This window comes from Priapulus caudatus, unplaced genomic scaffold (assembly GCF_000485595.1).
Source record: "Priapulus caudatus unplaced genomic scaffold, Priapulus_caudatus-5.0.1 Scaffold389, whole genome shotgun sequence".
Taxonomy (NCBI): domain Eukaryota; kingdom Metazoa; phylum Priapulida; class Priapulimorpha; order Priapulimorphida; family Priapulidae; genus Priapulus; species Priapulus caudatus.
The window spans coordinates 27,595-41,039 of NW_014577450.1; the positions used below are offsets into that span (position 1 = coordinate 27,595).

Consider the following 13,445-nt stretch of genomic DNA (forward strand, 5'->3'; position numbering starts at 1 on the left):
TTGGTTCACCAGTGAGTATGCGCACATGGTGCATTTTTAGATTAAATGTGGGATCATTTCTCGGCTCCCTTACGAGGACGGCGATTGCGCGGGTGTCAGTAATTAATTATTCACGCTCTTCTACTCCACCACGACAATGTCAACGACAGGCAGAAAGATTCCAGAACCAATAACTGAAGCGGTAACTTGTTTAGTCTAGCTAAACTTTTATTATGAACAAAATATATATATAGGTCTTTTACCTATCGCACTTAGACATAAACAGTACTCGTATAAACAAACCTTTAAGAGGTAGGTGCTCAACCCGTAATCTTATACTGTGACCTATCAGTAGTGCTCCGAATTTCGGTGCATCACAGATGTGGCATTATGACGGATAAATACTAACTGCTCCGAATCTCGGCGCATTATCTCCGTCTCCGAATATAGTAACCTACGGGAACAGAGCTGCTCCGAATCTCGGCGCACAATCTCTGTCTCCGAATTGCTTAACCTACGGGAACAGAGCTGCTCGAATCTCGCGCACAATCTCTGTCTCCGAATACACGTAAACTACGGGAACAGAGCTGCTCCGAATCTCGGCGCACAATCTCTGTCTCCGAATACACGTAAACTACGGGAACAGAGCTGCTCCGAATCTCGGCGCACAATCTCTGTCTCCGAATACACGTAAACTACGGGAACAGAGCTGCTCGAATCTCGGCGCACAATCTCTGTCTCCGAATACACGTAAACTACGCACACGCACTCCGACACCAAGGCCTAATGATAGCTCCGAATAGCCTGGTTTCCTTCTTGTCCTATCCTGAGGTCCTAGTGAACCAGTCTGGTGACTGACTGACTTTACCATGGATCTTGGCCGTTATATAGGAGCCCGCGGTGACGTAGGATACGGCGGCGCCTCCCTGTCCGGTGCCGGTGTCAGAAATGATGGACTACGTCGGGTGCCTGGCCGTTGTCCCCCCCTCGCTTAACACGTGTACAGGTGATGCAACCCCCTTGGTTGAGTATACGCACGAGCGTCGTACCCCCTTGTCTGCCACGTGCTTGCTGGCGCCACTCTCTCGCCCGCGTGTACGTGAGGGTGCCATTCTCTGACCTCCCATAGCTGGTAGCTATTTCCTTTATGTAAATCTATCAAAGCTATTTTTATAGCACCGAGAAATATAGCATATCACATGTTGATATCTTTTAGGAGTTTTAATACTGACAAATACACCTGTACATACACCTCTCTATAGCACCTGTTTGTACTTATCATGATGATATTACGATTCATTCCACCGCTCTCAGGTACATAGATAGAACGCGCACACTTCTGTTGCACACTCTTTCGGTAAATGACAGTTTTCTATTGCTTAGGTACGAGCATAGAGAGAGCGGATACTAGCTCCGTACATTTTTTTTACCACTACAATATAACAGTTGGGTACCCCGGTTACTCTGACAACTTGCATAAAGCGCAGGGGCGTCGTTTCGCCAAAGTACTAGTTGTGAGTTTTTGTTTTCGAGGCAGGTACTATTATCGCGCTCACATACAGCGTTGCGGTGCACTTGCGGGTATCTCGAATAAGGTTTCCGAGCGCTGAGACGGTCACAGATCGAAGCCAAGGCACCTATTGGAGCGTTCAATAAAATATATGCTAAAGAAATACGAAATCTACTTGAATACCAAAAGTCTTATGTTTCTATACTCGTCTCGTCCACTGATTGTTTGCCGCTTACTACTTATAAGCCTTGGCTGTTGGGGCCTCTGCTTCTCATAGTGCCCTCCACACAACAGGCATTAATGTTTTTGTGCATCACATGACTATGCAATCTTACTTTTCATGCTTATAATTACCTTCATTATACTCCCCCTGAATTTTGCCGGTGCATCGATGTAACAAAACGCTTCGACACAAACACAACGCGTTCGAAAATCTTGCATGGCGCCCAGACGCAAGGAGATTCGTTGACGTGAAACGACAATGCGTTATAAAACAATGCGCTCGCGCCAAGCGCCGATAGTTGCCGCCTCAGGCGGCCACTCATCGTTCATAGTGCCTGCTGGCGTTATCCAATGAGCATTTCAACGATTTATCACGCTCATGCACTAAGTTTCCTGTAAATCGCTAGTCAAATTGGTCATCTGCGCAAACAAACGCTGGTTGCCCGCCGATGGGCCTGCCCTCGCTGCACACTGACACATAAATATAGTAGGGTGTGTATTAATTCATGCACAACGTGGAGAGTAATTGTAGTAGGAGTACTGCCTACTGGTACTAGTACTACAGTAGTAGTACTAGTAGTAGTATTGTAGGGTGTCATTTTCCCCCGGGCGTAGAGGGAGGGTGCCGCTACGTGGCAGCACTAATGTTAGGGTTAGGGTCAGGGTTAGGGTTAGGATTCGGGTTAGGGTGAAAGTGACACCCGTAATTGTAATTTGTAGTACTACTAAGTTACCCTACTACTAGTAGTAGTAGTAGTAGTAGGCCCGTTTATGGCACTAGTGTGTGCAGGTCTGAGCAGGGTTAGTAGCCGTGGTTGTATTGTTTCAGAGAGCATGCAGCTGAACTAGGAAATCCAGTGCCGACTGAGCCTTTACTCTTTAGCAAGCCAACGACTGCATACATACGTGAAGGTCAAAATATACAGGTCAGTATAAATTATAAATTATGGCATGCGTGGCAGGAGACATGAATTCAGAAACCTAAGAAATTTATTATGCTCAATTTTAACAGTTCTACCTTTTGGCTGTGTTTTCTAGATTCCACGAGGTTGTTCTAGTCTTCACCACGAGGTGGAGCTAGGTGTTGTTATAGGAAAGACTGGGAAAAACATTCATCCAGGTAAGTAGCAGAAATATCATCATTACGCACCAATATTCATTATTCGTGTAATCCTATACGTATGATTTATTAATGCATTCTTTATTATTATTATCATTATTATATGTGTTTTCTAGGTAGAGCCATGAACCACGTTGGAGGGTACGTGCTTGCGTTGGACATGACCGCTCGTGACCTACAGGCTAAGGCGAAGAAGAAGGGTCATCCCTGGTTAATCGCAAAGGGTTTCGACACCTCGTGTCCCGTCAGCGAATTCATCCCGTTGAAGATGATCCCGGATCCAAACAGTGTGCAGCTGTGGCTCAAAGTGAACGGCGCTACGCGACAGGACGGCACGACGGCCGACATGATCTTCGGGATTGCCGAGCTGCTGAGCTACATCAGCACGTACTTCACGCTGGAGGAGGGAGATCTCGTTCTGACGGGAACCCCGAGCGGGGTCGGCGAGGTCGTGGAGGGCGACGTCATCACGTGCGGACTGGGGAACCTCGCCGAGATGTCGTTCAGCGTAGAGAATCCGCACAAACGCGACAGGATACAGTTGTCCTCGGTCGATTAACACGTTGGGCTAGTAGGAGTTATGATATTGGACCTGTGATAGTTTTAGTAATGTTGGGGTAATGTACCTAAAATGAGTCAGTCGTTTGTAAATGTATATTGTTTTGTTATTATTGTTGCTAATATTCAATTTACTGTTAAACAGTAATTAAACATTTTATAACGATATAATAATAAAAAGGTACTCCTAGCTTATTGGAAGATATTATTTGAAATGTTTTAATTGTTTTATACACGTGTTTTGTGAAGTTTTTTATTTCAGACAAAACCCTGTAGCCCTAGTAATCTGATGATCAAATTTCCCTCTAGATTTGTCATGTATTTTGTAAGACCGCCCAAAGCAAATCTGCACAGACTAGTTAACCAAAAGTAGATATTCAAACAGTGTCATGAGCCCACTGTGGATGAGTACCTGCATAGTTATATTTATCACATAACATAATCTACACTAAAACAGTGCAAACGATATGTTCACGATTCCTGTACTGCCCCCTGTAGGAAATAATAACTAAAACCAATACAAATAACTAACTAATCGAGCTAGATTTGTACGGTTTCACATAACTTCATACAGCTGTCATACGTAAATGCATATTTCACATACAGTAGTAACTGTATATATATATCAGATTTTTGACGTATCAGTATAATACTGACCCTTGTAGCTGTAGGGTATAACATGCATCTTCATCATATTACATCATGCAAGTTTTTGTTAAGTGGTCATATAGTATGCAATACTTGTCATGTCTATAGTCTATACTCTATACCATTATATTCTACTCTGTGTGAACCCTGTTCGTGCAGTACATTTGGCTATATTACACCTCTTGTTGATAGACATTGAGGGGATTAAGTGACAAATCTGTATGTCTTGGAAATCAGTAAATTTGAAACCTATGCCATATTTAAGCATGGTACGGGTATTATTGTGAAATCTGTGCTTTGTATTGAGATTCTAGAACGATATTGCATTGAAGAGGTCATTGTTTGACAGGTTTACAGTAAATTTTCTGCTTTAATAAATTTAACAATAAATCATAAAATTCACAATGTCAAATGATGACATCTAATATAATGGCATTAACATTATTTTAAAAGATAAACAGCAAAAACGGCATCCTTTGTAAAGATGAAGTCCTTTGTCACAGAGAGTACATATAAATTTTACAAACAACACAATCATGGCGAGTCGTGTGGCCATGTCCGTCACGACTTTGTTTTCGGCGTTGGCTTGAACAGCTCACGAATCTTAGAGTTGTATCCTTCCCGATTCCTTGCAATCTCCACAGCAAAGAATTGAATCCTCGTCACTGCAACAATAAAACGTGTAAATACGGAGCGCAGAAAACCTGCTCAAAATCTTTACATAGTCCGTACAGGTTTGACTATTATTTACTTGTGAGTTTAGCCTTATAATACACTGCAGGGGGCAGCACCGCACACGTGTACAGCATCAAACCCCACAGCAATGACATGAAGGCGATGGTGATGGAGCGGACGAAGATGACAACTGCCTCGTTCCACTCACCAAAGCGACTGTGATGTGGTTGCGTAAGGAATATCACACAATCACAGCCACCTTGGCGCGAGGATCGAGCATTCAGGTTTCCTCCATCAGCCTTGCTTCTGAGATCCATATCCTCAAGAGTCAATAAATAGCTTGCAATTGGTGCTATCTAAGTTGATATTTTTCAAGTAAATGATTTTACATGATGAAATTATCTTTAACTTTTGAGGCAGCTTGCCTCCTTTGAATTACTACAACTAGTTGGTAGCCAAGCCCAGTTCTAGGTAGCTTAGTTTTAGTATGTCTTGACATACTATACAGAATTATTAGCAGTTGACCAAAACAATTAACAAATCACATGAATTACAATTATACGGTTATACAGGTTAAACCTCACCATTCGGTAATATGATGGTTCAGAACAATAATTTGTACCTGGGGATCGTGTTTTCGTGACACAACGCAGAAAACTCACACAATGTTGGAGTAAACGTATGCTATAACACTATGACATAATGAAGCATGGCCTTGTTTTATGCTAACTTATATCAGAACCAGTAGCAATGCACTATATACATTATTTTGGCTTTACCTCAGGTTCGATCATTTGGAACTTTCACTAATGCAGAACTGGTTTAGTCCCAAGCTGTACAGATTATCGCGGTCCAACCTCTATATATACATATACAAGTAAATAACCTCTACCACCAACCATTTATCACCTTATTTCGTGGAACAAGCAAAATTATAACATTGTATCCGGTGACCTACCCAGAATGGAGTTTTTCTCAGAATAGTCTGACGTGCTGTCTAGTCGTAGCAGAGTACCAAAGTTGAAGTCCTGAATTTTGTCTTCATAGTAATTGCAGAAAGGTCTCCATTTCTGGAAGTGTAAGAAAACAATAATGAATTCCATGTGTTACAGAATATGCTTAATACATTTATGATGCATCAAATACAAAGCGACAAGAATCTTACATGTGTGTAAATGAACAGGAATACAGAAAAATTATAGGAAGACAATCTGGAATAAAATGATATTCATATTAGCTGTCCTAAAAATTATAATTATCAAAGCTAATCAATGCTAGGTCAATGCTTAAGTCTGTGCAGTTATGATTGTGCATTTAGCAAGTACACAACATTTATCCATCTTTGTGAAGTTAGCTAGTAAAACCTGCATCACCAAAATGTCTGTGATATGAAATGTGAAAAACCAAATCACAGATATTCTGGCCACCAAGGTAACACTAGTATCATCCCTTCATCCTGCAGGCCACTTATGTAAAATTGACAGCAAAACATCAGCAGCAACACTAATTTTGGTAAATCAATTAAAAATTCTGTGTAGCAAAAAACAACAACCATATACTGCTTAAAAGATTATTGTAACCTACATCGGCTATTAGCATATCCTACATCACCAAAGGGTCTGTGATATGAATTGAAAGCAAATCACGAGAAGCTTTGGCCACTAAGGCTAATTGCTAAGTTGAATAATCAAACGTTCATCTTCAGTGAAGTTTCCCTTTACATCAGTGTTTCAATGGTGCCAAGCTTTACCTGCATCACCAAAGGGTCTGTGATATGAATTGAAAGCAAATCACGAGAAGCTTTGGCCACTAAGGCTAATTGCTAAGTTGAATAATCAAACGTTCATCTTCAGTGAAGTTTCCCTTTACATCAGTGTTTCAATGATGCCAAGCTTTACCTGCATCACCAAAGGGCCTGTGATATGATTGCTTATCGACAATTCACAGGCACTTTGGCCATAAAGGTAACAGCCAGTAGTTCTCTCATGCACGAACATACATGCGTTGCAATGAACAAGACCCAATCTGCTGTCTAGCGTATTACCTGCATCACCAAAGGGCCTGTGATATGAACATCATAACAACAAATCACTGACGCTTTGGCTACACAGGTGAATACAGATATATACAGGAACTCCATGGGGGAAAATGCAACAAAGTACAATCTATACGCTGCCTGATGACACTTGCAATTCCTGCATCACCAAAGGTGCCTGTGATATGAACGTGGCTTCAACAAATCACAGGCACAATGGCCACGAAGGAAAGTGCACAACTCTGATCTTGAACATTTCTTTGTGATTGCACCCCTGCATGATGGAAACACTGATGTATAACGTACACACAGCACCCTCTCACTCGATCACACGAAGAGCATTAGAATCGCTCTGCATCACCAAAGAGCCTGTGATATGAATGTGAAATCAACAAATCACAGCAACTCTAGCGATACAGACCGTTCCGTTAAAACATCGTCCACATGAAATAACTGCTGACTAAATAAATTCACGGTGGGTTTCCCCATCACCAGCATCACCAAAGGGCCTGTGATATGAGCAAACATGACAAATCACAGACGCTCTGGCCACACAAGTGTAGGAGTTCATGCTTCATCAGTCAATCACCAATAACACGGAACATTCACTAACTGTCTTCCACGAAATCAATCTAAACTCGACAACCGAAATGAAGTAAAGAAACAAAGGATGCTAACGAAAATCATGACACTGCCATTTTCCACCACTCTGTAATAGCAAGAATTCCACTGCAGAGCCGAGGGCTAATTGTTTACATGCTTACCTCCTTAGCCTCTGCAGATTTTAATTCATCTTCTTGCAACCTGCCCACGTTTAGATCAGGGAAGGTCTCCCTCAATTTCGTGTAAACATCGTCGTCATGAGGCGTCAAACGAAGCAATTTCGGATCTACGGCACACAGTAACTGCAATAAACACAACAATGTTACAATATTCATACATTGTGTCTCTATGTATATCTAACACACCTGCACAAGTCTCTCAAGTCAATGTGCCATATGTATTAACATCTATGCAACAGTTGTATACAACGTATAGTGCATTTCTTTCACACAGTAATACAGTATGCATATAACTTAGTTTAAAATGACAGATATAAGAAGGTCTATAAGTACAAATTTGAGCTAATAAAAATAGATGAAAAACATATAGACTTACGTTGAAGTATGTCTCTGCATGTTCGTATGCCTTCATGGCCCACTCCATCTCAAGCTCTGGCTAAAATTGCACACACACATACAGTCAGTCAGCTGTCCCATAGCAGGAATCATACTTGTTGCAGGTACCATACTCACCTTCAGCACTGACAAATGTGACTGCTGCCAAATCATGTGAGGAGGCTTATTTATGGGGCAAGGTCACGCGTGGCCGGCTTCCCAGACCAGCCTGTACTAATTCTGCACTGATTTCAGTAAAAACAACTGTGAAACAATACCCCTAGACCCAGCACATCACAGCTAACCCCAGAGTGTCTGGTAGCAATTAGATGTCTTGGTGATAATGAACTGTTGAGGCTATTGTGCTTAGCTTGTTTAGCAAGCTCTACTACCAGATAACAACAGCACATTAGTCGTAATTAATGACATAGTTACTCCAACAATAGAAAAGAAACTGGTAACAGCCAGGTGGGATCAAGGAAACATCCTAGCCCTGAGAAAGACATTTGTTTGCTTGGGAATGTATCTAGGAGACTTGAACCTAGGTGTCTAACCTAGGTCTAACCTAGGTACTTGAGAAAGTTTTACTTGGCTGGGGGAAGTGTTGTGTACAATATTGAACAAAAAAGCAACATAATTATATGATAATAATAATAGACCCTGACATTCCGTAAGTTCTGGGGTATATTTTGTCTACAACCTTACAAAATATTTATGTATAACAGAATACTATTATGATAGTAAATTGGTGAATATTACATACACACATAAAAGGAATGGTGTTTAAATATATAAAAATATATATTATGGCAGAGATATGCTAGTAAAAAACATTTACATAGTAATAAATATTGTATGTGTATTCATTTCAACATATTTAGAATTTATATTATCAGTAGATAGTCTAAACATAAAGGTCACTAACCTGGTTAATGTAAGACTCAGCTGGAGCAGATAATGCACTCGCAGCACCCATCACTCCTTCCACTCCCTGAAACATAAAAGTGTGCATAGTTATTAGAAACCATCTACTATAGTTATACATTACCTGTAACAACATCTATATAATAGTACTTGTAACATGGTTCCTATCACAAGAAAACGTACAGTAATTTAATGGCTGTTATTTTTACAAATATGGAATAATTAAAGTTTAATTACAAATTATTTAAACGGCCAGTGCCTCGATTTTACAGAAACCAAAGGCAAAACTAATACAACCTTGTTAAAACATTGATAACATATGCTTTGAGCCTTTGTTATCATATATTTATTTACCGTTAAGCATTTTTGACCCAACACAAACTCTGCCTATTATCTCTTCAGCCTATGCCTAAAAGCCGAGTAGCTAGTCAACACCGATCAACCTCAAGACAGTATACGGGCACTGCATGTAAGCAAAATTTAAAAGCATTTCACCTGGTGCCTTTGCCACGACTAAACGCAACTTTTTGTACGGTACGTCCTGTAATACACTATACTAATGTTATATACTACATGTGGTATGTATTACAGAAATCACATTCTGGTGATTTTATTAAGATATGTATGGTAAGTAATACACTATACTAATGCTATATACTATATGTGGCATGTATTACTGAAATCACATTCTGGTGATTTTATCAAGATATGTAAAGTAATGTAAAGTAAGTAATACACTATACTAATGCTATACACTATATGTGGCATGTATTACTGAAATCACATTCTGGTGATTTTATCAAGATATGTAAAGTAATGTAAAGTAAGTAATACACTATACTAATGCTATACACTATATGTGGCATGTATTACTGAAATCACATTCTGGTGATTTTATCAAGATATGTAAAGTAATGTAAAGTAAGTAATACACTATACAAATGCTATACACTATATGTGGCATGTATTACTGAAATCACATTCTGGTGATTTTATCAAGATGTTGTGATCTGCACAAATATTTGATTCTGTACTCTTCAGGCCAAATATTCTTCCATGCAGAATACATACTACAGAACTGCAAATTCAACTTTGACATTTCATTGATGATTGGCTGTTTAAAACCTTGGTTTTAATAGAAATATTAACACAGCTTGCATTATAAGCATTTTATCTACATAACGAAATGCCTCATGTACAACAGCACCCCTTAAATTGTATAAAATTATGTCTAAGTTAATTCAAACATCTCTATGCATAGCAAAAAGAATAAAATTTTCATGTAGATTAATTGCTAGCAAGGACTTTGATTGCATACATTCCCTTCAAATGAGGTGCAGTGATACAATTTGGTTTTATCAACACTTTACAAATAACAGGGAGGAGATCCATACATAATTAACATGGAATTTATCAAAGGGATGTGAACAAACTATGCAAGGCAGCCACAGCAATTTAAAAAGGGGATAACTATGACACTTTGTGGGTGCAATTGTGAAAATCAGAGCCCTGAATTGGTAATACTCAAATAATCTAATAATCGAGTTCCCGAGTAAATTGCAGTTTGTGCATCGAATTAAACTGACCATTGACATTGTTGTGCACTATAGTGTTAGACCCTAAAACATAGGGCACACTATATTTGTATGATAGTGAGCACGTAATAATCTATTATGAGTCACGACACTAACATTGTCACATTGATTGAGTCTGCGCCATGCAGTGGCAGTGAGTGTGAGCCAAATCAAATGTTAGCTAGGGTTACGCCTTACGCCCGGTCCTACCGCCGGATACACACGTAAACATATAAATTTACAAGTGAAAACACAACAGCAAAAGTTAGCACAATGACTTAAAAGCACACATCATGATGTTGATACGACACTGCTTAGGCGTTGCAAGTAGCCCAACAAGGCTGTAACTTGGGCCGTAACTTCCCATTTTTTGAATCTAATTCTTTTGTTTACACACAAAGCATGTTTTCATACACTCTTAACGTATTGTACGTTAAAAAATTGCCAGTAGGGAATATATGACTCAGCATAGAATAAAACATCGAGATATAATTATATCGAATCGTTCACAATGCAATATTTTCAATAATTCAGAGGACCATACCAAATCACCCAAACCCATGTGTTCCGCCATTTTGAAGATGCATGAGATAACGTCCCAGCCAATCACAGTATGGGTTGTAAAATTCAACCTTTGACCCTCATATTGTTACCGGGCCTGCTATAGGCTACTTTTAAACTATAATTTTGAGTGCCCGCCGTTTTCAAGAAGACTTATTTGTGAGACAGCATAGGCGTGTAAATCGCTAAATCCCAAATTATAACGACTGATAATCGTACATGGCAGGTATTTTCATTAATTAGTAAACTATTTCAGCACCTACGTAAACTATTTCAGTACCTACACGGCTACGTACTGGGTTATTATATTAGTTACTGTCGGTGTTTATTCTGACGTTCGTTGATCATGTCAGATATGACGAGGGTAATTATGTACCGTACGGCGTACGTAACATTGGCTGTCAATTTGTCATTGCCATCGACTGTTAACAGTGTTATTATTATTAATTGATTATGTGTGATCGTATTTAGACCTGCATGCATGTGATTTATTGATTCAACTTTAAACCTAAAATGTTACAATGGTGCTAGAGTAGAGGTTCTATGATACATATTCCAAAACAACAAATATGATTATTTGTCAATATCTATTAGTATTACGCAAATATATACTATTAGTATTAGTATTATTACTATTAGTACTACTATTACTAGTACTAGTAGTACTAGTAGTAGTATTAGTCTATTCTGTATTCAGAGTACTACTACTACTAGTAGTAGTAGGCCTAGTACTAGTAGTAGTAGTAGTAGATACAATAATGTAACCCAAACCCAAGAGGATAGGACCCTATCCTCTTGGGTTTGGGTTACATTATTGTATCTATAGTAGTAATCCATATCTATCGTATCCATAGTATCTATAGTAGTATCCTAAAGTGGATTTGCGCCCTAGTGATTAACGTACAATACATGTACTACTACTACTATAGATACAATAATGTAACCCAAACCCAAGAGGATAGGGACCTACCCTCGGCGCAAATCCACTTTAGGCACCTTATGTATCACGAAGTGATGCACAGATTTCTGTGTATCATCAACTGATGCACAGATTTCTGTGTATCATCAACTGATGCACAGACTTTCTGTATATCAAGGAATGATGCAAAAACCCTAACCCTAACCCTAAGTCATAAAGTATAACCTTACTCCTTATACTTTTTATAGGTATCACGAAGTGTGTTAGGGTTAGGGTTGGGCTTAGGGTTAGGGTTAGGGTTTTTGCATCATTCCTTGATATACGGAAATTCTGTGCATCAGTTGATGATACACAGAAATCTGTGCATCACTTCGTGATACCTAAGGTGCCTAAAGTGGATTTGCACCCGTTACTAGTACTACGTAGTAAAGTACTACTACTATAGTAACCAATATTTCAAATTTCTATTTATTATTAATATTAATTATTTTCTATCACTATCAGTTCTATTGATTCGATTAACTTGAACTTTGTCTCGCCGTCTTCGTAATACTATTAGTATTACTATTACTAATACTAATGGTCTTGGACTCTTGGATATCCAAGAGTCAAGACTTATTACTAGCTAGGCTAACACTGTCATAGCTCTAGTACTATAGCCCGCTTTCATTAACTGCCGCAGACACCTACGGCAGCGGTTACCAGCGGTTCGATCATTACCTGCGGCAGTTAATGAAAGCAGGCTATAGTACTAGAGTAGAGCTATAACATTGTCAATGTATGTCTGTGTGCTACTAGTATTACTACTAGGGTCTTTGTGCGCTGTTGATATTCCTGTCTCCCCAATTTGGTTTGATTATTCTGTATGAGAACATAACACGTAACTAGCTCTACCGGTGTATAGCCCCTTTGCTCTCGCTATACACCGATAGAGTTACGTACGCACATCCACATGCAGATAGGTGCACTTACGTACCTTGTCACTATTTCACGTGTAGGGGGACATTGGCAACTTTAAGACTGTAACATAACACATGCACATTTTTTTGCATCTGTACATACTACATATTAGTGATGTCACGGTCATTGGTTGAACAGTGGCTCAAACCAAGCGCTTGGTTATCAAAATCCATAATCGATTTCATCTGGAAAAAAAATATCAAAATAAATGTAAAACTTGAACAAGAAAACTTGGAAAAGTGATGAGAATCAGAGATATCATCGCTACTATACAAGTTATCCTTTATAAAACATACATGTATTATACACACAGTAGTAAACATTGCAAAACAAACAGTAAACAGGGCTATAAACAAGCACATACATGCACACACGTACATGCACATGACGTCACGCATACGCAGGCATTCAACACCCCGAGTAACCGATTGTAACCGATCGTCGGTTACTTGGGTCCAACCGATGATCGATTACGAAATTACAACCGATTGACAACACTACTACATATATGCACACTTGCACACACGCACGCACGCACCTTGCACACACACACGCACGCACACACACACACACACACACACACACACACACACACACACACAC

General features: G+C 39.5%; 3 protein-coding genes across 6 annotated transcripts in view; 2 read left to right on the forward strand and 1 right to left on the reverse strand.

Annotated features, from left to right (window-relative positions):
• Positions 1-3,597, forward strand: part of LOC106809835 (acylpyruvase FAHD1, mitochondrial-like) — a 5,289-nt gene extending 1,692 nt beyond the window's left edge. The window contains exons 2-4 of the mRNA XM_014813060.1: positions 2,541-2,637; positions 2,750-2,831; positions 2,948-3,597. Coding sequence (XP_014668546.1) covers positions 2,541-2,637; positions 2,750-2,831; positions 2,948-3,390 — 622 coding nt within the window. The 3' untranslated portion in view covers positions 3,391-3,597. The remainder of the gene's footprint in view (positions 1-2,540; positions 2,638-2,749; positions 2,832-2,947) is intronic.
• A 193-nt stretch (positions 3,598-3,790) lies between these two features.
• On the reverse strand, positions 3,791-11,011 carry LOC106809836 (protein PBDC1-like). Its single transcript, XM_014813061.1, has 6 exons — positions 10,947-11,011; positions 8,830-8,895; positions 7,906-7,965; positions 7,512-7,652; positions 5,671-5,782; positions 3,791-4,702 (listed from the first exon to the last, which is right to left on the reverse strand). The coding sequence occupies exons 1-6, from the start codon at positions 10,974-10,976 to the stop codon at positions 4,599-4,601; spliced, it is 513 nt and encodes a 170-aa protein (XP_014668547.1). The 5' UTR covers positions 10,977-11,011; the 3' UTR covers positions 3,791-4,598.
• Positions 11,012-11,085: 74 nt separating this feature from the next.
• Positions 11,086-13,445, forward strand: part of LOC106809834 (kinesin-like protein KIF20B) — a 29,452-nt gene continuing 27,092 nt past the window's right edge. For 3 of the 4 annotated variants that reach the window (XM_014813055.1, XM_014813059.1, XM_014813057.1), the window contains exon 1: positions 11,086-11,185. In XM_014813055.1, the coding sequence (XP_014668541.1) occupies positions 11,183-11,185 (3 nt within the window). In that variant the 5' untranslated portion in view covers positions 11,086-11,182. Of the gene's footprint in view, positions 11,190-13,445 lie in introns of all 4 variants that reach the window. The other variant, XM_014813056.1, reaches the window with a different exon arrangement.

What these genes read in the sequence shown, in the direction of transcription:
- LOC106809836 (XM_014813061.1), bottom strand. Translation starts at nt 10,976, where the DNA reads ATGGCGGAACACATGGGTTTGGGTGATTTG. An exon ending in CTGAGTCTTACATTAACCAG is followed by an intron (nt 7,966 to 8,829) that starts GTTAGTGACCTT and finishes GTGCAATTTTAG; the next exon opens with CCAGAGCTTGAGATGGAGTG. An exon ending in AATCTGCAGAGGCTAAGGAG is followed by an intron (nt 5,783 to 7,511) that starts GTAAGCATGTAA and finishes TTACACTTCCAG; the next exon opens with AAATGGAGACCTTTCTGCAA.